Source organism: Ailuropoda melanoleuca, chromosome 15, assembly GCF_002007445.2.
Source record: "Ailuropoda melanoleuca isolate Jingjing chromosome 15, ASM200744v2, whole genome shotgun sequence".
Classification (NCBI taxonomy): domain Eukaryota; kingdom Metazoa; phylum Chordata; class Mammalia; order Carnivora; family Ursidae; genus Ailuropoda; species Ailuropoda melanoleuca.
Genome location: NC_048232.1, coordinates 33,170,004 through 33,195,513, shown reverse-complemented (window position 1 = coordinate 33,195,513; position 25,510 = coordinate 33,170,004). Strand labels below are relative to the sequence as shown.

General features: G+C 40.5%; 1 protein-coding gene across 3 annotated transcripts in view; it reads left to right on the top strand.

Annotated features, from left to right (window-relative positions):
- SARNP (SAP domain containing ribonucleoprotein) overlaps window positions 1-25,510 on the top strand; it is a 52,230-nt gene that overhangs the window by 18,801 nt on the left and 7,919 nt on the right. For all 3 annotated transcript variants that reach the window (XR_004620752.1, XM_019793130.2, XM_002930318.4), the window contains exons 8-10: window positions 2,869-2,894; window positions 4,006-4,074; window positions 24,498-24,587. Coding sequence is in view for 2 of the 3 variants with exons in the window: in XM_019793130.2 (XP_019648689.1) it covers window positions 2,869-2,894; window positions 4,006-4,074; window positions 24,498-24,587 (185 nt within the window). In the remaining variant the exon portion in view is untranslated. The remainder of the gene's footprint in view (window positions 1-2,868; window positions 2,895-4,005; window positions 4,075-24,497; window positions 24,588-25,510) is intronic.

Sequence of the window (25,510 nt, the reverse complement as noted above, 5' to 3'; positions counted from 1 at the left end):
TAGTTAGCCATAAGAATTATCACAACATTATTTTTTGTGATCAGTAACTAGAAACAATGTAAGATATGATAGGAAATTTGTTAAATAAATGTCTACCACAGTATAGTAGATTATGTCATTATTAAAATGATATTAAAGAGTATCAGAAAAATATTAAGTGAAAACAAATTATAAAATTGTATTAGTATATTTCCCTTTTGGTAATAGAAGTGCATATATGGATAGAAAAACAGGCTTGGGGGGTGCCTGACTGGCTGAGTTGATGGAGCATGCAACTCTTGATCTTGGGGTTGTGAGTTCGAGCTCCATGTGTGGTATGGAGTTTACTTGAAAATAAAAATTAAAAAAAAAAGGTTGGAGGGAATATGTGCTAAATTGTTAATACTCATTGTCTCTGGTTGGTGGAATTTTGAGTGATTTCTTTTTGCTTGTCTGTTTTTAAAATTTTTTTTTTTTTTTTTTTTAAAGATTTTATTTATTTATTCGACAGAGATAGAGACAGCCAGCGAGAGAGGGAACACAAGCAGGGGGAGTGAGAGAGGAAGAAGCAGGCTCATAGCGGAGGAGCCTGATGTGGGGCTCGATACCATAACACCGGGATCACGCCCTGAGCCGAAGGCAGACGCTTAACCGCTGTGCCACCCAGGCGCCCCTGTTTTTAAAATTTCTGCAATTAATACCTATCTTGTAATAAATTAGGAAGAAAGTTACTTTTTAAAAAACAGTCCAGTTTTAGAGACTTAAATTTTAAATGTAATCTCTTAATCTACTTTAGTCTTCTCAGTGATCTGTCTGAAGTGTGTTAAGAAAATGTCCTGTAAAGATCTAGCGTTTTTCTCTGCTTTTTAAAAAACTAGCAGAATTCTGGCCGCTATCACTACATGTTTTACTTTATTTTTTTCCTCAAAGATTTTATTTATTTATTTATTTATTTATTTATTTGAGAGAGAAGCCCGAGGTGGGGGGAAGGGCAGAGGTAGAAGGAGAAGCAGACTCCTCGCTGAGTGCAGAGCCCAATATAGGTCTCGATCCCAGAACCCTGAGATCATGACCTGAGCTGAAAGCAGATGCTTAACTGACTAAGACATCCAGGCGGCCTCACTACATGTTTTAGAAACAAGGTATTTTCTGGCTTTTAGTTCTATCAAGAGAGATGCAGTAGGGGGCGCCTGGGTGGTGCAGTCTTTGGGCGTCTGCCTTCGGCTCGGAGCGAGGTCCTGGAGTCCTGGGATCGAGCCCCACATCAGGCTCCTCTGCTGGGAGCCTGCTTCTTCCTCTCCTACTCCCCCTGCTTGTGTTCCCTCTCTCACTGGCTGTCTCTCTCTCTGTCAAATAAATAAAAAAATCTTTTAAAAAAAAAAAGAGATGCCGTAGGATTGGTGATAGTACAGCAAAACTTACTAAAGACCTTAGGTGGTGCTATTTGAGGAAAGACAAAAGTTAAAATTAATAGTCTAAAAAGGAAAGCTGATCAATAAAATAATGTATTGATAACATTTATAGTATCATTCATGTAATTGTAACATCCTTAATCTATAGAGTACCTGTTAAAAGAATAGAGTGTGGCAACATTTGAAAGGAATTTAAATGTTCTTATTTATGCGTGAGAACTTAAAAACATCTAACAGTTCCTAGCACATGGATTATGGTAAAAGTTGAATCTGTACCTGAATGTTTACAGTGGAGAGTTAGGGATTGCAAGATTGTAATAACTTAAAATTCTGGAAAAATTTTTTGAAGATTTTATTTATTTGAGAGCACAAGCAGGGGGAGCAGCAGAGGGAGAGGGAGAAGCAGACTCCCCACTGAACAGGGAGCCTGCCGCGGGGCTCAATCCCAGGACCCTGGGATCATGACCTGAGCTGGAAGCAGCCACTTAATCTACTGAGCCACCCAGGCGCCCCTGAAAAGTTTTAAGTGAAGAAGTATTGACTTAGATTGGGGTTGGGCTTACAGGCCAATTTACTGCTTGCTTGTTAGTGATAATTTCAGGATAGGACATTGGCTTTAAACAGCTGTAATTTTAATTTACTATGATAGTAGCTCTGCTCCTTTGTCCAGAAGTGATTTTTTTTAACAGCTTTATTGAGCCTATAACTCATATTCCATATAGTTCATTCATTTAAAGTATATAATTCAGTGGTTTTTAAAAAATGTATTCACAGGTTCTGCAATCATCATCTCAGTCTAATTTTAGGACATATTCATCACCTCAGAAGGAAACCCTGTACCCATTAGCATTTGTTCCCATTCCTCCCTCCACCCCCATCCAAGCAACCACTCGTTTTTTCTATGCATATAAATTTGCTTTCTATAAATGGATTGTACAATTTGTAGTTTTTTGTGACTGGCTTCTTAGCATAAATGTATTCATGGTTTGTCTGTGTTGTAGGATACATTAGTACTTCATTTCTTTTTAATGTTGGATAATATTTCTTTGTTTGGTTATACCACATTTTACCTCTCCATTCAGTAGCTGATGGACATTTGGGTTGTTTTCACTTTTTGGCTACTATAGATAATGCTGCTATGAACATTCATATACAAGTTTTGGTGCAGATTGTATGGTTTCATTTCTCTTGGGTGTATACCTACGAGTGGGATTACGAGGTCATACGGTAAACTCTCTGTTTAACTTTTTAAGGAACTGCCAAATTGCTTTCCAAAGTGGCTGTACATTTTATGTTCCCACCAGCAGTGAATGCAGACATCTCTAGATGCAATGTTTGCCTTTTTTCCCCCCTCATCGTAAGATAAAGGATATTTGTCCTGTATACTTTTTCTATGCTGTCTAATTTGATTTGAAGACTGTCAGCTTCCTTTATGATTTTTAAAAATGTTAAATAAAACTTTTATTTGCTTCTTTAGGTCTGTCATCTGATGCCAAGCCTATGGTAAGAAATCTTTTTTTATACTTTGAGAGACAAATCTTAACTCTGGTTTTAAAGTTAGAAACAACTCCTCAAATCAGAGGAATCTCTGAGATCATGTGAGTTTGGTGACTGTCTTGTTTTCAATATGGTGTTTTATATTCTGAATAAAATGGATTGTTTGAGTACTAAGAGGTCAGAAAAATTGCCACATCTTCCAAGTCACTGTAGACATCTTCCTTCCTATCATTCCTCTTGAAAAAATGAGTAGGTTTTGTTAGCTAGAGGACAGTCCATATAATTCTTCATTTTATGTTACTATAGTTTTAGGCCTTGTCTAATGGCTCTGAAAAATGTCTAATTCTTAGTTACCACAAGCAGATCTGTGGAAGCAACTTATGAGCTCTGTTGGTAGATATTAGTATTTTTTAACACTAAATCATAGACTAAAGACTCGTAGAATAAGATGCCTTCCAGACCATTGTGACTAGATGGCATGTTCAGAAAATGGAAACAGATGCTGTGGGTGAAATATGTTTGGCTTTATGAAATCCTGCTCTTGAGGTTACAGTGCGATGTGGGAAATGAAGCTGAAAGGTAGGAGTAGCAGCAGCAGTAGTAGTAACAAAAATGTCCTGTACATCCTTATGATAGTAAGTCTTTTGTATATCAAGCCTTCCAAGAAAAAAGGGAGGAAGAAAATTGAGTTGGGTACTCGTGGTAAATTTGTCTTTTGAAGAAAGGAGAGCTGGGTATAGAGTTAAGAACTACTGAAGAGGCTGTGTATAGCATTTAATGATTTGGGACTGTGAATAATGGACTTGCTTGGAGGTGATTATTTAGATATTTGCTTTTTTAAGCAGTGTTTGGCCTACTTTGATCTTAAACCCCCTTTAGGCTCTTGCCACCTTTGATGAACAAAGGAGGCTGGGTTGAATCTTTTACTGCATTCCAGAAGGTCTTTTAATAATTAGTGGCATGGATGGGTGCTGCTTAGTGTCCTGATGTGGCATATAGGGTATCTTTGATATTGTAGGCTTGTTTGAACTCTTAGCTTTGGACTGTAATTTCTGCCTTTTGTATTTTCTGTTTTAAATTTTTTTTAAATACGGGTTTTTCCTCCTGTGTTTTTTAGGTTAACCTGGATAAACTAAAGGAAAGAGCTCAAAGATTTGGTTTGAATGTCTCTTCAATCTCCAGAAAGGTAAAGTACTGTTTTTGCCACCTTAGAGCGGCTTGGGGGCTACATAGGCTGAAAATGACTGTCCTGAGAATATAGCAGCTGTTCACATTCAGCACTTCATTTCATGAAGTCCTTTGACTATCACCTCCTCTCGCTATTGATTACATTATAGGAATTATTTCACATAGCGAATTTTTTTTTCCCCTGCAGACTTTCTTCATAGCTTCCACCCAAGCTGTTAGAACATGGTCTGTATTTCTCTTGGTTAAGATGTTGTAATCAGTGATGTTAAAAACTTACTACATCTACTTTAACTTCTAATGTAGTCTTTTTAAAAATTTTTAAAGACTTTATTTATTTGAGAGAGAGAGGGCACGTGCGAGCATGAGCAGGGGGAGGGGCAGAGGGAAAGGGAGAAGCAGACTCCCTGCTGATGCAGGGCTCAATCCCATGACCCTAGAATCATGACCCAAGCTGAAGGCAGGTGCTCAACGGACTGAGCCACCCAGGCGCCCCTCTAATATAGTCTTAATGGAAACAGGGGAAGAAAATTCTGTCTTTGGGTCAGAAGGTACCTAGAAACAAAATTTGAAGGTTCTTTGGAACAAAAACGAGAAAGTTATTTCATTCTTTCTGCCCCTGTACTAACTGACATTATTGAGTTTATTAAGCAAGGTGATTTAGACACCATGCTGTGTGGAGTGATGAATTCTATAGGGCATTATTGTGTTTGTAGTTTTGCCAGGCACGTGCCGTTGAAGTAAATGCTGAGGATTCTCCTGTTTGCCTTGAGCAGGTGGTCTCTTACTAATCTGTGTTCTGTGAGAATGAAAGCATGTTTCTTGGTTGTTGAAGTCGGGGCAGGGTTAAGGGAATACTACTTCAAACCAGAAGAACTATCAAAAGAAAAAAGTCATTGGGGCGCTTGGCTGGCTCATTTGGAAAAGCGTGTGACTCTTGATCTTGGGCTGTACATACATACACACATACATACATAAACTTTTTTAAAAGGTCATTATTTCCCACTGAGTATGGAAGCATTTAGCTCTCTAAAATCCATTGGAAAACACTGTCTTGACAGTAGTTGTTAACATTTTTGCTCAGGAGAAAAACTGAGCACTAAAAAGTGTAAACAACTTATGCCCCAGTGGGACTTCTAACCCTATACGCAACTGCTCCATTTTCCTTTTAGGTTACATTTTTTTATGTTTACCAGAAGCATAACATTAGGTCTTTATGCCCAGCTTGATCAGTAGGAATATTTGCTAGTTCATGTGAAATTTTAAAAAATTCAGGAGTTGAGAGTAGACAGAGTATATGATTCTTTTTTTTTTTTTTTCAAAGATTTTATTTATTTATTTGACAGAGATAGAGACAGCCAGTGAGAGAGGGAACACAAGCAGGGGGAGTGGGAGAGGAAGAAGCAGGCTCACAGAAGAGGAGCCTGACGTGGGGCTCGATCCCATAACGTCAGGATCACGCCCTGAGCCAAAGGCAGACGCTTAACCGCTGTGCCACCCAGGCGCCCCAGAGTATATGATTCTTAAAGCACATGCAGCTTAATTGGGAAGAATATACTGTAAACCAAGTCATTTGTGTTTTGTTAGATTGCTAAGGGGAAGGGTGCTTGGATCTGTGGCCCCAGTTCTCATCTGTCTTCTTTTAAGACTAGGTGTCTGAGAATCTCAGCAGTAACTCACTGTAGAGAATTGTATGTGTTCCATCAAAATTAACAAAATTGAACATCATATCTCCAACTGTGCAGCTCATATGGACACTTTACTAAGATGAATTTGCCCCTCACTTTATACTGCCCATCTGAGTTGTTTTCATAGTATTTCATTACAGGGATATTAGCCTTTTCACTTCACTTCCTTAGACTCTTTCTCCATATTTGACTTGATTTCATTTTTAGTCCATAAGCTAAGTAAAGCATGAAGAGATACATTTATTAGTTTTGTGACTTTGAGCAAATTACTAAACTTCTTTGGTCCTCATCTATAAAACTGGAAATAATACCTAACACTGTGTTTGTGAAGAGTAAGTAATTGTGAATATGAAATTATCTAACATACTGACACCTTGACCCTTAATAAATGCTCACTTTCTTCTTAGTTCAGTTCTGACTTTATACCTTTAATTGTGTCAATTAACTTCCGTGTTTTAGTTGATCATTGATAAGATTTCATTTCCCCCCTTTTTTTTTTTTTTAAAGATTTTATTTATTTATTCGACAGAGATAGAGACAGCCAGTGAGAGAGGGAACACAAGCAGGGAGAGTGGGAGAGGAAGAAGCAGGCTCATAGCGGAGGAGCCTGATGTGGGGCTCGATCCCATAACGCCAGGATTACGCCCTGAGCCGAAGGCAGACGCTCAACCGCTGTGCCACCCAGGCGCCCCTTCATTTCCCATTTTAAGTCTCTGAAGGGTTGGGGTGCGTGGCTGGTTCCGGTGGTGAAGTGTGTGACTCTTGATCTTGGGGTTGTGAGTTCCAGCCCCATGCTAGGTGTAAAGATTACTAAACAAAATAAATTTAAAAAATAATAAATCTCTGAAGGGTTGTAATCAGATAATGGTAATTGGTAAAACTCTGAATTGCCATACATATGTTCTAGAGTAGTGCTTCTCAAATTCTGTAGCAAAAAACTAGTTTGTTTCTTGGGGCGCCTGGGTGGCACAGTGGTTAAGCGTCTGCCTTCGGCTCAGGGCGTGATCCCGGCGTTATGGGATCGAGCCCCACATCAGGCTCCTCTGCTATGAGCCTGCTTCTTCCTCTCCCACTCCCCCTGCTTGTGTTCCCTCTCTCACTGGCTGTCTCTATCTCTGTCGAATAAATAAAAAATAAAATCTTTAAAAAAAAAAACAAAAAAAAACTAGTTTGTTTCTTAAGTTTAAGATTTTATTTATTTGTCAGAGAGAAATAGAGAGCAAGCACAAGCAGGGGGAGCGGCAGGCAGAGAGAAAAGCAGGCTCCCTGCTGAGCAAGGAGCCTGATGTGGGACTCAGTCCCAGGACCTGGGATCATGAACTGAGCCAAAGGCAGACGCTTAACTAACTGAGCCACCCAGGGGTCCCAAGACTGTTTTTTTTAATTTGTAATTTGTCGGGGCTCCTGGCTGGCTCAGTTGATAGAACGTGAGACTCTTGATCTCAGGGCCGTGAGTGAATTCAAGCCCCACACTGGGCAGAGAGCTTACTTTAAAAATTTTTTTTTCTAATTCATTGCAGAGTGGTACTTTTGTAAAATACAGTAAAAATGTCACAGCAGTGTTAAGTTACTCTGGAAGTTTCCAAGCACTCACAGTTTCTGGAGTTCTTGCAGACTGGTAAACACTTTGGGGATCGGCACCAGGAGGCAGATCACATTTTGAGTAGCACTGTACTGGTGTATGTATGGTGTATGGTGTATTTCTTCCAGGGACCACTTTGCTTGGAGACTTTCGACTTTTTGAGATATTCTCTTTGAGCATAGATTCCGTTTGCATTGATCATAAATCCTGATTTTCAGAATCATCCTGATTTCAACAGTTTGCTCTACTTTGCCCCATAAACCATTAAAATGTCCCAGAAATGCTGATATTTTGGTGTCCACCACTGTCCAGTAGAACTTTCTGTGATGTTGGAAATATTCTACAGAATATTGTTCCTTTGAATAAGTCTGTGTTATCTAATACAGTAGTCATTAGCCACATGTCATTATTGATTACTTGAAATGTAGCTAATGTGAACTGAAATTTTAAATTAATTTAAATAGCTGCATGTATATTAGGCAATTCAAGCCTAACTTAAATCTCTGTACAGTTTTCACACTTGAAGTGGCATAGAAATCCTTGATCAGACTACATACCACTGTTTCTGTAGCCTGTAGAATATTTTTAGTGCCTGTAGAATATAAGCAATTTCAGAGTGAATGTGGAAGGAGAGAAATTGGAGGAAAGGGTGTAGTAAGAGATAAAAAAAGGAATTGTTCTTTTTTAATTTTTTATTTATTTATTTATTTTTTAAAAGATTTTTATTTATTTACTCGACAGACATAGAGACAGCCAGCGAGAGGGAACACAAGCAGGGGGAATGGGAGAGGAAGAAGCAGGCTCATAGCGGAGGAGCCTGATGTGGGGCTCGATCCCATAATGCCGGGATCACGCCCTGAGCCGAAGGCAGACGCTTAACCGCTGTGCCACCCAGGCGCCCCAAATTGTTCTTTTTTTAAAGTAACTTTTTCCCCCAGAACTTAGTTGTTCTAGATCCAAATCGTGAAATCGCAACTGGCTACATTCTCAGTGAGAGTTGTTTGGTTCAAAATCTTGTATTTAACTGTTCTCTATCACAAGAGATGATTTGCTACCTAGTATTTGGTTGGCCTAGGTTAGTGACATGATTAAGTTTGTATTTATGGAACAGCTGGGTCAGTATACTGTGCCCACCTCATCCTGGGTTCCAGTATAGCCTCCTCCTATATAATTTGGTCACCTGTCTTTAAGTTTTACAATTCTCTAGGCACAGATCTGTTTCAGTTAGATAAGATGCAAATAGTGGAGGTTAGCAGGTAGTGTAGAGATTTCTCTTCTTCCTAGTATCCCGAAAAGGGCAATGAGAAATCCCCCTCCTGTCACATCTGTTGTATGGGATTTCTGTTTGCTTGATCCAACTTACGGCCCAGATTTCTTGCGATTTCTCTTTGGTAGATTCCTCTGCAGACCAGTGTATATGATTAAAGAGAAAGTGTGCGAGAGGAAGTGAGCCGTGGATCAATAGTGTTTATGACTGATTTGTGTGTGTTATAGTCTGGTCATCTTTTCTTTATATTTTAGATTCACATCTGAGCATATTACAAATTTGAGGCTATCAAATCACTGTTATTCTTCCTAGGCTGACTTCTGCCAGACTGCTCATATATTTCAGCTTTTAGTTCCACTAGTATACTATACATGTTAGGCAGTACACAGAAACTTCAAGAAATCTGGCTGTCTCCCCCCGCCCCCCCTGCCTCAATCATCTTCCTCCTTTCCCCCTGCCCGAGAAAGGCCTGTCCGTTCATGTTTCCAACTCAGGTCTCAGTGAATAGAATCCTGTTGGTTTAGGATAATGGGAAGTGACAGGGCAAAGAATGGCACTGGCATTTATAGACATTTTTTACACAAGAGGCTGTAAATTGTCCCCTCCAACTCTTTGGACTATTTGCGGGTAGAATGGCATGCCTTTTCTCATACAAGCCTCATGGTGACTATGGGCTGAGAAACCTCCCACCCCCTCAAACAAAACAAAACCCGGATAAATAACCTCTGCCTGGTTGGTTCTGATTGATCACCAGCTAGGTTTTCAGTCTTGTGCTTGACTGGTTGTTTTTTTTTGTTTTGTTTTGTTTTGTTTTTCCTTCTCTCTGTCAGTTTTCCATGCCTCCCAAGAGAAGTGGTGTTTGAGTTAGTCCTTTTGGTGAAGGACAGGACTTGGCTTGGCACATAAAAAACTCATCTTTGAAAGGAGTGAGAGATGGATAGAGGGAATTGATGGGAAGCCAGCTCAGTTAATAGATGATGATCATAGGACATTAGTTTTATAAAAACTAAATCTGGGCTTAGAGTTATGGTGTAAACTGATATAGCTAATTTGGATTGTTTTGTTTTCATTCCCCCCCACCCCAAACATTGGCATATTTGGGAATGTGAAACTTGATACTTTAGGAAGTTATAGGACATCCAGTTAAGTCAGTATTAAAAACAAAACAAAACCCAAGCCCAGACACTAAGTAGAAAACTGGAATGTGGTGTATACTCTTTTTCCCTCCCTGAGAATGTGAGGGGCATGTGTTACTGCTTCTTGGTTCTTGATTAGTAGTAGAAAATATAGACATCTTTTATCCCTGTTTACCTTAGTACATCTTCCCTGCTTCTCTACTGGAATATTATTGCGCTTTCCCTATTTGTAGCTCGTGTTAAGGTAATTGTTCTAATGGGTTATCTTAAGGACTATAAACCCTAAAGGCTGCTTTTCCTGCGTTGTGATCTTTGCCAGTTTTCTTCTCTAATGATTGTGATCTGTGTTATACGGTGTCAGAATATAAAAAGGGGGCACCTAGGTGGCTCAGTCAGTTAAGTGTCTGCCTTCAGCTCAGTTCGTGACCCCAGGGTCCTGGGATTGAGCCCCACATTGGGCTCCCTGCTAAGTGGGGAGCCTGCCTCTCCCCCTTCCACTGTGTTTCCCCTGCTTATGTTCTCTCTGTCAAATAAATAAATTAAATGTTTAAGAAAAAAGAATATAAAAAGGTTAAAAAGTTAAATATCTCTTCATTGATCATTATCTTGTTGAGGCTGGTAGCTAGAAGATTCTTGGGTGGCTGCAGTGATTAGTTTCATGACCCTTTCATGTAAGTATGTATTTTTGCTCACCATTGCTTGGGGATGCATCACTTCAGAGTGAGAGAGATATTGGACTTTCCTTATTTATGAGGATCTTGTCACTGAAACCTGTTGAGATATCAAAGAAGAAAGCTGTGACAGAGAGTCAGTTCCAAGCACAGGAGAGCACCAGTGTCTCCTAGCATATAGATTTCACTGTGGCTAACTGATAGTAGGCTGGTCTCCATTCATTCTTCTGTAAGGCCTATTTGATTCTGTCTGTATTCCCTTCCACTGAAGGGAATTCCTTCCTTCTGAAATAAATGAAGAGATGTTTGTTTTTCTCGAAACTTCAGCAGTGGGTTTTGGTATAGAGGAATGTGGAGAGAAGGAAGTTCACATTATGGATTTAGAAGTTGGTCACCAGCTTTCTCAGAGGGTCTATAATTGTTAGAGTTGAGGTATGTGTATGTAAACCTTTTCCAAGGGAAGAGCTGTGGGGCCATGTATGGGACATTGCCAACATGGTACCGTAAGAACCTGAAAAACCATAAACTATGGTGAGAAGTTTGGTAGAATGTTTTTTATTAAGGGGTAGTGGTAGAAGATTTAGATCCCAAGATAAGTTGGAGAAGTAGCCTGCTAAGTGGTTTTGGATTCTTTTCCATCCAAAGTATACTCAAGTAGCGGTACCTAGGCCAAGTACACCACTTAATTCTCTACTTCCCTTTTTCATGGGGTCCCGTGAGACCAAGAGAATGCAGATAGTAGGATTGTAGATGGGAAAAACTTCAGTGTAGATCTTCTTAGACATTTCATTGAGTATTTCATTGAGCAAGAATTTGGGGGGACTACCCCCGCCCCTCATCCTACATTGTCATTTTTCCCAAAAATGCTTCTTCCACCTGAAAAATTGTATTCTTTTAACTTACATTAACCAATAAGAATGGGGTGTGTGTGTTTAGTAAATAGAGGTAGTTGAAAGTAACTGTCAGGATGAATTTCAGGGAGAACTAAGATCCAAACCCACATAGGTTTCAGCATTTCTTGCAGCATTTTGGGGCCCAACTAAAATTTAACCAGTCCTTTAAATCTTCTAATTAATAATAATTTGAAAATTAATATTTGGCCTTTTTTTCTGCCCTCTCTCCTAAGATAAAAACTGTTTCTCCACCCGCCCACTGAGACAAACCTTGAGGGAGTGGTGAAGGAGCTGTTTAAAGAGGAAACAATAGGGAAAACTCTCTGACCTCAGTTTATCCCCTCATCTGGTTCTTCATTTGTCCCTGCTGAGGAACAGAACTTGTCTTTTGTCTGTAACACAAATACATCTTCACCTCCCTCCCTTCCCACTCCCCCCCAACCCGCTCTTCTCACTCCCTTCTATTATAGTTACAATCAATGATGTCATTATGTGTGCCATTCAACTGCTGTTGAGCCACTTGGCTATAGGAATTTGGAAGAGCAAAGGGGCAGAATGGAATTTTTCTCTGTCCTGCCCAGGGCTCTTGAAAATGTATTCTAATTTTAACTTGAGAAATAGGAGTCAGGTTTTTCTTTGCTCAGTTTCTTCTTCTACCCTCCCACTCTATGTTCTAACCCTTAAACACAGTTTTTACTAGCTCTGTATGAGGAAAAAATTGGATAGAAATGTTAGGAATATAAATTGAACACTTTAAGAGGAAAAGCTTTAAAAATTTGTAGTAGCAAGATGAAAATTTTGATGCTTTGTTACCATTTATGGCTGGTGTTTTGCCCTGTTTACTATAAGTTGGGTCTTTGAGAAGTTTCCGGTAGAGGGTTATACTTCCCTAGAGTGCATGGTTGAAAACACTAAGGATCTTTCACCTTTTCATTTTATTTTTTTCCATGATTTTATACATTGAGTTTGAATCCAAATAAATAGAGGTAAGAAAGTTTGTAGTAAGAAAAAAAATGCACTCTCTTTTCTATCCTTCTTGCTCAATATCCCGCCCCCCACTTACGTCTTTGCATTCCTTCTAACATGTCAGAACTGATGACTTGATAAAAAAAACAAGTTTTATGCCTGTTTGTGGTCCCCCTGTAGTTTTTTTCCCAAGAGTAAATACAGCCTGGAAAAGGAGGGGAATGAGTCTGTTTTACTTTTAAATACATTTAGTTGTTTTCTGCCAGCCAAGTTCTTGAGATGGGATCATTCTCTTGAGTGTCAGTTTAAAAAAAAAAAAAAAACAGTTCCACCCATGGTATATAAGGTAAATAATTTTTAAAATTTACTTGTAAATATATCTGATTGTATATCTGGTTGTATCTCTAATTTGGGGGTGACCAGTATCTGTCTAATTTGGGGGCAACCCAGTAGCTGGCCTGGCTTTTCTAAGCATAGCAGTATCTAATATCTGTCTGATTGCTCTCAAATACTCTCCCTGTCTGTCATGAAATGTGAACTCACTTTCTGAATCCAAGTCTATCCATCCTTCAGAATATGTATGGGAGAAAAAACTATGGGGTGTTTTTTTGTTTTGGTTTGTTTCTGGTGTATGTGTATTTCTAGCTTTTGGGTGGGGTAAGAAGTTTTGGTGTTCAAAGGCTCTTTGTGGTCTGAGAGCTGTAGCAATATAAGGATGTTCAAGATGTATTTTAATACTTGAGAGGCTAACACTTTGCTGATAGTGTTCTTTGGGCTGACATTGATAAGGAGAAATAACATTTTATTTTTGAAAATATATATGGGTTCATGGGGCCCCTGGGTGGCTCAGTCGGTTGAGTGTTTGCCTTCGGCTCAGGTCATAATCCCAGGACGGGATTGAACCCTGCATTGGGCTCCCTGCTCAACGAGGAATCTGTTTCTCCCTTTCCCTCTAACCCCACTCCCCGCTTGTGTGGGTGTGCACACGTGCACTCTATCTCAAATAAATAAAATCTTTTAAAAAAATAAAAAAGAAAATATATACAGGTTCAATTCAAGTTTTGTTTTTTTGTTTTTTTTTTTTTTAAAGATTTTATTTATTTAGTTGACAGAGATAGAGATAGCCAGCGAGAGAGGGAACACAAGCAGGGGGAGTGGGAGAGGAAGAAGCAGGCTCCCAGCAGAGGAGCCTGACGTGGGGCTCGATCCCACAACGCCGGGATCACGCCCTGAGCCAAAGGCAGACGCTTAACCGCTGTGCCACCCAGGCGCCCCTCAAGTTTTTTTTTTCAAGTAAAATTTAGTAATTACATGACAGTTTGTTTTCTTATGTATTCATTTTTAGTAGCAAAGTTGCTTTTCATGCCTGATAGCCGAAGGAGGTCACATAAAATCCGGTAGTATTTTAGAGATAGGAATGGGAATGAGGAAGGGCATCAGATTGGGAGATATTTTATAGGGGGACATTTGGTGGTAATGTTTGCAAACTAGCAAAGGCCCTGTTTTGTTAAGTTTTTTTATTTTTTAAGTAATCTCTACCCCCAATCTGGGACTCAAATTTATAACCCTGAGATCAAGAGTCATATGCTCTACTGACTGAGCCAGCCAGGCACTATGAAAGGCCCTGTTTTTCATAAAATCAGAGGTGTCTTGTTAAGATCTAGACAATATTTACTCCTTTCATACCTTCCCTTTCCTCTGTTGCTCTTTTCTCACATTTTTTAAACCAAATTTTACCTTCTCATCCCTAGAGCAGATTCTTATGACAGAAATAGAAATGTATTTTCAGGGTATTTTACACTTGAAATTCATGTCAAATACTGAATCTTTAAATCCCTAGCAGGGAAGATGTGTTACTGAGAAAGATACTATGTTTGAAGTGCTTGCTGTCTGGATTTTAAAAGTATGGGGTGAGGAGTTCATTGAGGTATAGAGTAGAAGAGACAGTTACAGAATTTTCACTACCATGTTCATGCTTAGGTATGAGGTAGTTGAGGAAGTGCAACTAGAGGTGAAGAGAGCTGTAAGATGAGAGAGGCCTTATGTGTTGGACCTCTTTAGTGCTTTAAGTGAATGAGCACAAAACACATAAGCCTTAAGACAAATCCTATCTGTTCTCTACTTTGTTGATATTTCCCCTTGTACTCCGTATTATTTCTGCAGGGGGCAAAGGAAAAAAACCACCTTCATGTGCTTGAACCTAGTTGCCTCTGTCTTTCCCCCACATACCTAAGTTCCCTGATCTTGTTTTGGCATGTTTTTCCTGTATTGAACTCCCTTGTACGAAGTCTCTCTGTTCCTGTACTTGAATTCTATGAAGGCAGGCAAGACAGGTGTGCTCCTTAGAGCCACCTGTGATTTCTTAATAGCTTTCTTTCCCCCCTCATGTCCCTGTGGCTGAGATACCCTGTTGGTAGGAAGCATAAACTTTTTTTGGAAGGCCCTGGTGCTTTTGGGGGAAAACTGGAGTGGAGAGGCAACTTTGCTTGGACTTGGTGAGATAGATAGATAGACAGACAGACTTATTTATTTGTATATATTTTTATTTTTATTATTTATTTGTTTGTTTGTTTTTGGTCTATGCTTTCTCATAGCCATTTGCAGTTGTTCCCAACTATAGCTGTACATAAGGGTCACCAGGGGACCCTTTTTAAAATACATCCCTCTAAGCTCTTCCTTTTGAGATTCAGATTTATTAGTTTGGGGTGAAACCAGAAACCTGAATTTTAAAATATTACAGGCGGGGGGCCTGGCTGACTCAGTCGGTAGAGCACGAGATTTGGGTCTTGAGTTCGAGCCCCACATTGGGCATAGAACTTACATTAAAAATATATAGATAGATATAGATACAGATATATTTTACGGGTGAAAAGAATCTGCTCTCCTAGCGCTCATTCTAATTTCTTTTTTTTTTTTTTTTTTAAAGATTTTTATTTATTTATTTGACAGAGATAGAGACAGCCAGTGAGAGAGGGAACACAAGCAGGGGGAGTGGGAGAGGAAGAAGCAGGCTCATAGCAGAGGAGCCTGATGTGGGGCTCGATCCCATAACGCCGGGATCACGCCCTGAGCTGAAGGCAGACGCTTAACCGCTGTGCCACCCAGGCGCCCCTCATTCTAATTTCTGAGTGCTCAGGTAACTGTTATCCTTCATTCTTTGTATATTTGGTTAAGAGAGCATTTACCTCCCCTCAAAGTTTTTAGCTTCCCTCTACTGACTTCTTGACATTTCTGCCAGCTCTGCATCGCTTATCCTTAAAAGCAGCAGCTTCCTGGCTTTTAAGGGTGGGAGGTGGGGACTTTTAATAGAAACTTGGTTTCCGGGGGTCTCAAGTGTGAAGCCTTCATTTCCTCCACCTGCGTTGCTTTGTCCTACAATCAGCTAGAGCAAGACCGAGACGACCTCCTCTGGGGTTGAAGAGGCGTGGGGGTTGGGGAAGGAGCTTGTTTTGGAGAAAGAGAAAAAGTGATGGGAGCTAGTGACTCAGAAGAGTGTTTGGTTCAAATCCTGTAAAGATAGGAGGAGATACAGTTCCTGGTAGTCTCTAAATCTCATGTAGCTTTAAAGTTCCTGGCACCCTGCTGGCCCTAGAAAGTTGATTCTGATCTCACAGTTAAAATTTTTTAGAGTAGGTAAGATGGTTGTATTGGGCGGTGTCTTTTGTTATGTGTGTGGGAGTGTTGGAGTGTCACTTTATCTATATGCTAAAATGGCATACCCTTTGCTAGTCCAGCCCTTCATTTTTGTCTTGCTTAGTTAGGCTCTGTGCGTTAGTTTTTAGGACCACCTCATGTTCTGTGGTCTGGCTGGCATAAAGGCCCAGGAGTAAACATGTTCAGATGAATTTCAGAAATTGGGGCAGGGAGGTGACAGCTGTGTGTTTAAGCATTGCAGTGTTTCTGAGAGAAAAACCATCAGTTGCTGTCATTCACCCTGAGAGTATGAAATTGGAAGCCCACTTACCCTGGAGTGTTTTATAACCTTTACCTCAGGGAAGTCAAGGCCATGTCATTATTAATCTGCCATTGCCTGAAAGCCGCCACCCTCTTTTTTTCATCCTGCCATCAGTCGTGTAGCAGTGAGAGTCAGGAAAGTGACCATAAAGTGCCGTCCTTTTCTTTTTGCCTCACTCTTACCTTACATTCCCTTGGAAAATCAGACTGGCCTGAGTAGTATTAACGTCTTTATATAGTTATTCATTTATATAAGGGGATAGTTAGGGGCCCCTGGTTGGCTTAGTCATTTAGGCGTCTGCCTTCGGCTCAGGTCATGATCCCAGGGTCCTGGGGTCAAGCCCCGAATCGTGCTTCCTGCTCAGTGGGAAGCCTGCTTCTCCCTCTCCCAGTCCCCCTGCTTGTGTTCCCGCTCTCTTTCTCTCTCACTGTCAAATAAATAAATAAAATCTTAATAAAAATAAAAGGGACAGTTATTTGTTACTTTTGAAAAACATAACCATCTTAGCTCTCTATCAGTCTTTCTCCCATCATTCAAGGGAAAAGACTTCTGAGAAAGTAACTATTAAAGTGGGGTAAATAAAGTGGCAGAGTTTAGGTCCTGATGGAAATATATAGCAGGCTCTTACATTTAAGAGTGTTGAATGTGAAGAATAGCTGTCATTAAAACAGCCATAGGAAGGGGCACCTGGATGTCTCAGTTGGTTAAGCATAGACTCTTGATCTCAGCCCAGGTCTTGATCTCAGGGTCATGAGTTCAAGCCTTTCGTTGGGCTCCACGTTGGTCTTGGAACCTACTTAAAACAAAGCAAACAAACAAAAAAACAGTTATAGGGGTGCCTGGGTGGCTCAGTTGGTTAAGCGTCTGCCTTCGGCTCAGGTTATAATTCTGGGACTCCCAGGATCCATCGAGTCCCACATCTGGCTGCTTCTTCCTCTCCCTCTGCTTCTTCCTCTTCCCTGTGCTCCACCCTGCCACCTGTGCTCTCTCGCTCACTCTCAAATAAGTAAATAAAATCTTTAAAAAAACAAACACAAAAACAGTTATAGGAGAACAGCCAGCTCTAACTCATAGTAGTACCTGAGCTTCCCTGAAGTGCTCTTTTCTGCTTATAAGGGTATCTCTGACTGAATTCTTTAGATTGTAATTTCTGCTTCTCACACATGTGTAAGGAGGGATGATGAGTGAGTGAGCTGTTGCACTGACCAGGAAAAATGACTGGCTTGGTTAATTCTTTTGGTCTCCTCTGAGAATAGTGAGGATACCTCATATTTAAATTCAGCAGATACTCTTGCTTTGGGTTTTGGGAATTACAATTCCTTAAATAAGCATAAGTTACATTTAGGTCACTGTTTTGTTTCTCCTAGTTTCTTCTTCTTTTTTTTTTTTTTTAAGATTTTATTTTTTTTAAAGAATTATGTAGTATTTTAGAGAGAGAGAGAGCACGAACGGGAGGGGAGAGGGAGAGAGAATCTCAAGCAGACTCCACCATGAGCACAGAGCCAATGTGGGGCTTGATCTCACGACCCTGAGATTTTGACCCGAGCCAAAACCAAGAGTTAGATGCTTAACCAGTTGTGCCACCCAGGCGCCCTAAGATTTTGTTTTTTTGTTTGATTTTAAGATTTTATTTATTTATTGAGGTAGAGGAGGGGCAGAGGGAGGAGGGAGAGAATCCCAGCCAAGAGCCTAACTCAGGGCTGGATCCCAGAACCCTGAGATCATGACCTGAGCCAAAGTCAGGAGTCAGACACTTAACCAACTGAGCCACCCAAGTGCCCCTAAGATTTTATTTTTTTAAGTAATCTCTACACCCAGAGTGGGTCTCAAACTAACAACCCTGATATCAAGAGTTGTATACTCTACCGAATGAGCCAGCCAAGCACCCCTCTCCTAGTTTCTTTTTAATGATCCAGAGTGGCACTGGTAATAAGACTGAAGAAGGTGTATATGCTTTCAGTACATAGCCCATGGAGTGCTAATTAAATCAAAGTGGGCTGCTTTTGCCAGAGCAAATAACTCTGGCACACTAAACTTGGAGTGGTGTTCTTTATTGTATTCAGGATAAGACTAGTAGGTTTTGAAAAATGTTCTCTTGAATTTGTATCTTGAAGAAGCAGGTTGGGTTTGGAAGATAAAGCTACAATCTACTCCATCTTGGGTAGAGATTTTATCCTTGGAACTCTTTGCCATAGAATGAAAAAAAGACACTTAAGAAAGCATCTATGATGTTCAGGCTGCCAGTTGTTGCAGCTGATCTTCCATTTGGTACTTAATTCCTGGCTACGTATATATGCCACGGAAACCACTGACAAGAGTCCTTAATTTAAAGTTTCTAGTAATTGGGGCGCCTGGGTGGCACAGTGGTTGGGCGTCTGCCTTCAGCTCAGGGCGTGATCCCGGTGTTATGGGATCGAGCCCCGCATCGGGCTCCTCTGCTATGAGCCTGCTTCTTCCTCTCCCACTCCCCCTGCTTGTGTTCCCTCTCTCGCTGGCTGTCTCTATCTCTGTCAAATAAATAAATAAAATCTTTAAAAAAAAAAAATAAATAAAGTTTCTAGTAATAACTTGGTACTTCCTTCCCCTCTCTTTTTCCTTCATGGGGCATTGAAGTATTTTTTAATTAATCCCATTATATTTAGGGAGGAGTAAGTTCTTAAGGGACCAGCAGCAACCCTGTTACTAACTGTACTTGGTTTTCTAAGTTTCTGTCTTGGGATCTGGGTGTTGGATCCTTGTCTTTGGATCTCACCTCAGGACTTCTCTCTCACCTTGATACTGGCTAATAGAAATATTTTCAAAATCACTTGCCAAGTTTTATAGCTGTCAGTAGAAAGAGGAAAACAGTTAAAAGTGTTTATAGTGATTCACAGGGTTGAGAAGATAAAAACTTAAAAGTTGCTCAGCAAAAGCATAATTACTCTACATCTGGGGATCAGAAAGATTTCCCCGTGCATCCTCATGATGCAATAATGTAATGAACAAGGGCATAAATCTTTGTCGTAATTCAGTCTTAAATTCATAAATACCATGAGGTTGAGGATCTTTGTCTTACTCATCTCTGTTCCCAATGCCAGAACGGTGCCTAACCTAAGGTAGACACTCCGTGGATTTTTGAATGACTAGTCGCTGAGTGGATTAATTTTGATTGGATGGATGGTGTTACTTAAAATGTTGATGGAAACTGAGGTCTATAATTCATTGAAAGCAATTCCTCAGGGGCCTATAGAGTACCTAAGATTAGACCTACAGAGTTAGAGTTTGAATCCTTACTCTGTTCCCTTGGATATTACCTAGTTGCGTTTGTTTGTTTCTTTGTTTGTTTGTTTTGTCGTCATTAATTATTAGGTTTGATGAAATCAGTAAAGCCTGGCAGCATAGATTTTTTTAGGATTTCAGAAGGAGAAGATGGTTAGTACCACTGGTGCGGAAGATTGTGGTTTCGGCTGGTTACTTATTCTGCCATACTTTAACCCTAAATTGTACTCATCAGTCCAAATACTCTGCCTTGCAGCTAATGGGAATTTCCTTGTTATCTTGGTAATGGGTCTGATTCTTACATACTTTTTATTTATTTATTCATTTAAGTAATCGCTACATACAATGTGGCGCTCAAATTTCACAACCCTGAGATCAAGAGTCGCATGCTCTTCTGACTGAGTCAGCCAGGCACCCTAAGATTCTTACCTACTTTTGATGACTTTGCTTTTTTTTTCTTTCTTAGTTTCAGAGGTACAATTTAGTGATTCATCAGTTGCATATAACACCCAGTGCTCATTGACTCAAGTGCCCTCCTTAATGCTCATCACCCGATTATCCTTTTCCCCTGCCCATCTCCCCTCCAGCAACCCTCAGTTTGTTTGGAGAATTCAGCATCTCTCCTGATTTGCCTCCCTCTCAATTTTCATCTTATTTTTTCCTTCCCTCCCCCTATGTTAATCTGTTTTGTTTCTTAAATTCCACATGAATGAAATCGTATGGTATTTGTCTTTCTCTGACTTACTTTGCTTAGCATCATATCCTCTAGTTCTATCCATATTGTTGCAAATGGCAAGATTTCATTCTTTTTGATGGTTGAGTAATACGTATATATATGTATGCCACATCTTTATCCATTCATTTTTTTAAAGATTTATTTATTTGAGAGAGAGAGACAGCACAAGCAGGGGGAGAGACAGAGGTAGAGGGAAAGGGACAGGCAGACTCCCCGCTGAGCAGGGCACCCCATGCAGGGTTGATCTCAGGACCCTGAAGTCATGACCTGAGCCGAAGTCAGATGCCTAACTGAGCCACCCAGGCGCCCCTTGATGACTTTGCTTCTAATGTAAAAGATGAATGAATGGCATTGTTAGCTTCAAAATTTTGTTGGTGGTTTCACACTTTGTTTCAAAGACCAAGAGGAACGTTGCAGTAGAAAAAATAGCTACCATTTATTGAGTACCTTTATGAGAGTCCCTATATTCTGAGTGTTTTCACACATGTAATTTGTATCTTGGGGCAGCCTTGAATGTCTCAGTCTTTTCCTCTAGCAGGCATTGTTTTCTTTATGTTGCTTGAGAATTTTCCAAATATAAAAGGGAAACAAGGAGAAAAGTGAATCTGAAAAGTTGAAGATGTTGTTTGAAGAGCTCACTTTAGAATTATCTTATTCCATGGTGGAAAAAAGTGATGGTGATTCATGGGGGTATTTGGCTTTGTAAAATATATATTCTGCTTTCCATCCTGTGCTTTGTATATGGGCTCTCTCCTCTTTTGCACAGTTCTCTTTCTCATTTTTTATCAATGAGCTTTTTTTTTTTTTTTTTTTAAAGATTTTATTTATTTATTTGACAGAGATAGAGACAGCCAGCGAGAGAGGGAACACAAGCAGGGGGAGTGGGAGAGGAAGAAGCAGGCTCATAGCAGAGGAGCCTGATGTGAGGCTCGATCCCATAACGCCGGGATCACGCCCTGAGCCGAAGGCAGACGCTTAACCGCTGTGCCACCCAGGCGCCCCTATCAATGAGCTTTTAAAAAGAAAAACAAGGCAGCTGTTGGGAGGTAGGAGGATTATGTATGCTGAAATTACTGATGTCAGTTAGTTGGCTTATTATTTAAATCTTGAGTGAGATGATGGGCAAGTGAAGTATATAGATCAATCTGAACATCCAAGGCCTGTGTTTAGTCCATGAGGACAGGGTCCTCCTCTGGTTTTGAATGCAGGTTGTATGTTTTGAGGAGTTTCCACTTGATAGGAAATAAGGGCACTTTAGATTCCAGCACTGTTCTTCCCACACAGGAGCATACATGGGAAGAAAAAAGATTTGTTAGTGGTTAAGGGGTTGCAGGAGGGAAGTGGAGGAGGAATGAAGAAGGGAAAGGCTTGCAAATGCATATGACACTGAGCTAGAGGGGTCAGTGCTGCCTGCAGATGCACAACCCCATTTGTGCACTTGAGCATGGCCTGAGGGAGCATTGGCCTGCTGAATGCAGAGAGAGATGCGTTTTGATCGAGGTAATTTCCCTCAGATGGGTCTCACCATCCCATGAATCAAAACCTGTCAACAAGGAGCTAAAGATGGAGTGAAGTTTATTGTACGTTTGTTTCCATGTGACACCGTCACGCTAGAAGGGTCAAGTGAGAGAGATCATTAGAACTGTGTTGATTTACTGGGCCTGTTGTGCACTTTCCCTGCAGGGCAAGGGGGAAAGAGGCTTTAGGAGGGAAGCTGAGAGGCTCTGGGTGGGGAGTGAAGGGCAGGCATGCACAAAATAAATAAAACCCTCACTGGTCTCTGTGGGTGAGGGGTGGGCAGGCTGTTTGTAGGGGGGTGGGAGGATCTGTATTGTTTTGTTTTGTTTTGTTTTTTCCCTAGAGACCCTGGTAGATCTGCAGCAGATGCTCTGTCTGGATGTCCAGGAGAGACACCAAAGATCTGATTAAAAAGGGAAGCTCATGGAGAACTCTCTGATCTTAGCCTTAGTGGCTAGAGAAGTGTATACCCTCTCCTTTCCTCCGTCTATCTTTCCTCACCTTTGAGCTCAAAAGGAAGCACAGAAAATTTAATGTGGAAGTCAAAATCCCTGTTTCAGGGTGTAGCAAAATAGAGAACCACAGAAAGGCTGTCCCACACATTCTGAATAGACATAGGCTTTGTGATGAGATTTGTGAAGGGAGTGGCCCCAGGATTTGTGCTGAAAAAACAGCTGGGTTTTGAAAGTACCATCTCTGTCTCTGTGATTTGAACTTGCTGAAGTAACCCTATCTCTGAATTGAATGAAAATAAGTACGTAGTAGTAGGTAAGCAATATATAGTCTAGTCCTGCCTTTCTTCAAGAAGGATATGGGATGCTCCTTTTATTACCCCTAACACTATGCTTGGCCTGGAGACTTAGTGAAATGGAGGTATTTCATCTAGAATGTCCTAGAGACATTCTCATTTTGAGTGCTCCATTTTTATCTCTTATTCCCTTTATCTTAGTGGTGGTAGACGAATTAAAGAACACTTTTACTAGTAACTTCAGTAAGGAAAAATATATGACGGCTGTGTTCATTGGAAACCTTCCTAATTCTTTTATTATAGTTCAACAGATGGAGTAGCCAGTTAGGCAAAATTAGAAACAAATTCAGTTGAGAAAATCTTTAGTGTAAGATTACAAACTGGGGTCCTTTCCCTAGGTCCCAGATAGTTATAAAGTGGAGGCATATGTTATGGTAGAAGGGGATGGGATCCAGACATTGACCCAGTTTATTTGAGTGATATGGAAGTGGTTGAACTAGTTTACAGCTACTTTTAGCTAAGGGTCCTAACGATCTTCCTTCCTTTGGGAATGAATTGCTTCTTCCATTCTGCTACTGTTCTTGCAAAGAAAGTGTTATGTGAGATGCCTGAGGAGATGGTAAAGCTAGGAAAGTGGATCTTGAGTAAAATGTCCTGGGTTCCATTCCTGGCTCTCTGCCACTTACTACTTGTGAGACTTGGGCAGGTTACTTAGTTTCTCCAAGTCTCTGTTTTCTTATCTATGAAATTAATTTAGTCGTAGTACCTACTATGTATGTCATAGTGCCTCCTGTGTTTGAGATTATTAAGAAGTAAATGAGGGTTGTCTGACTGGCTCAGTCAGAAAAGCATGCGACTCTTGATCTTGGGGTCATGAATTCAAGCCCGACTTTGGGTGGTAGAGATTAATAAAAAAATAAATGACTAAACTTAAAAAAAAATAAGTACATGAGATACTGCATGTAAAGAACTTCGTACAATACCTGGCACAAAGTAAGCACTCAGATGTTAGTGACTCTGTAATGTTATCATCGTTATTTTAATTTCTGATTATTAAAAACAAGAATACTTTTGGGGGGGGGCGCCTGGGTGGCACAGTCGGTTAAGTGTCTGACTCGTGATTTTTTTTTTTTAAGATTTTATTTATTTGAGAGAGTGAGCGAGAGAGAGAGAGAGAGAGAGAGAGAGAGAGAGAGAGAAGGAACAGAGCGGGAGGGAGAAGCAGACTCCCTGCTGAGCAGGGAGCTTGATGCAGGGCTTGATCCTGGGACTCCCAGATCATGACCTGAGCTGAAGGCAGACACTTAACTGACCGAGCCACCCAGCCCCCTCAGCCCTCCCCTGACCACCGCCTGCCCCGCCGACTCTTGATTTTGACTCAGGTCATGATTTCAGGGTCCTGGGATTGAGCCCTGCATTGGGCTCTGTACTCAGCGAGGAGTCCGCTTCAGAATTCTCTCTCTCCCTCTCCCTCTGCCCCCCGCCCTGGCCCCAAAAATCATTTCAAGCTATTCAGAGCCTTCTGTGACTTTGCTGGGCATTCATAATGCTTGGCTTTCTTTGTACGTTCTTCAGAAATACCACTCTGGCCTCTTTCCCTTCCATCCCTTGGCAAGTAAATGGAACTTGTAAGCAGTGTTCAACAAGTAGTTTGGGTGCCTTCTACCAACCTTTTGTCCTCAGATGTTACTCACTGAAGCCTCAGTCCATATCTCTGAACTATAAGAATATCTGCAGAAATTTGTTGTATGGGTATTTCTTCTGTTTCCTTGACTCCATGGGTCTTATGAATGTTGAGGCCCTTCTTAAAATTAAGTATTTAGTCATTCTTAGGGACAACATTCGTATGCTTCCTTATTCAGTTTTTATGTTTTTTTGTTCGTGTGATCCTTAGTTTTGGGCACAAGATTGGCTGGCATATTGTGACCATTAAGTTATAATTTCATTCTCTTTATCTCATGAGTGGAGGCTAGCTTGTTTGAATTGTTTTCTTTTTCTCTGAATAGTCTGAAGATGATGAGAAGCTGAAAAAGAGGAAGGAGCGATTTGGGATTGTTACAAGTTCTGCCGGAACAGGAACCACAGAGGATACAGAGGTAAAATATACCTAGAGTGCTTAATAGAGCCCTTGAAAGGAAGTGAGGGTGAAGAAATGTTATTATTTCCCTGGCCTACTTCTTTTTTTTTTTTTTTTTTTAAAGATTTTATTTATTTATTTGACAGAGATAGAGACAGCCAGCGAGAGAGGGAACACAAGCAGGGGGAGTGGGAGAGGAAGAAGCAGGCTCATAACAGAGGAGCCTGATGTGGGGCTCGATCCCATAACGCCAGGATCACGCCCTGAGCTGAAGGCAGACGCTTAACTGCTGTGCCACCCAGGCGCCCCCCCGGCCTACTTCTTAAGTTTCCAAATAAGAAGATCTTTTTGTTCTTTGCTTAGTATCTGTTTTCTGGGTAAAGTAGCCACACTGAATTCCATCAGTACACTTAATTTGGTGTTAGAGTCATTTAGCCTAGAAAGGAGCACAAGATTTGGAATCATAAAAGCTTGGATTTGAAAAGTGACTCTGCCACTTAGTATTATTTACAAGTTATGGCAATTCTCTGAGCCTCAGTTTATCATCTGGGACGTAGAGATAATAAATACCTACCTTGAAGTGGTATTTTAAACATGAAATTATGCTAAGTAAGAAGGGATGATACTGTGTAAAATGCTTGACACAAAGCCTGTCATATTATATTTAGAAGTAGCAGTGTCTCTGATTATCTGCTAGCCATATTTCTTTGATCGTTTAATGAAGACTTATCCAACTCAGACACAAGTATAGTTGTGCCTAACTCCCCTCTGGAATACCTCAGTGGACTCAAATGAGACTTCTTGTTCTTATCACTTTATTTATAACTAGTTTCTTAAATGAAAGAGTGGCTTTTTTGGTTTGTTTTATAAAGACTTGTGATTGTCCATATCCCAGCTTCGTCTGGAGTAACTCAAATTAATTGAGAGCCTGAGCATGGCAAG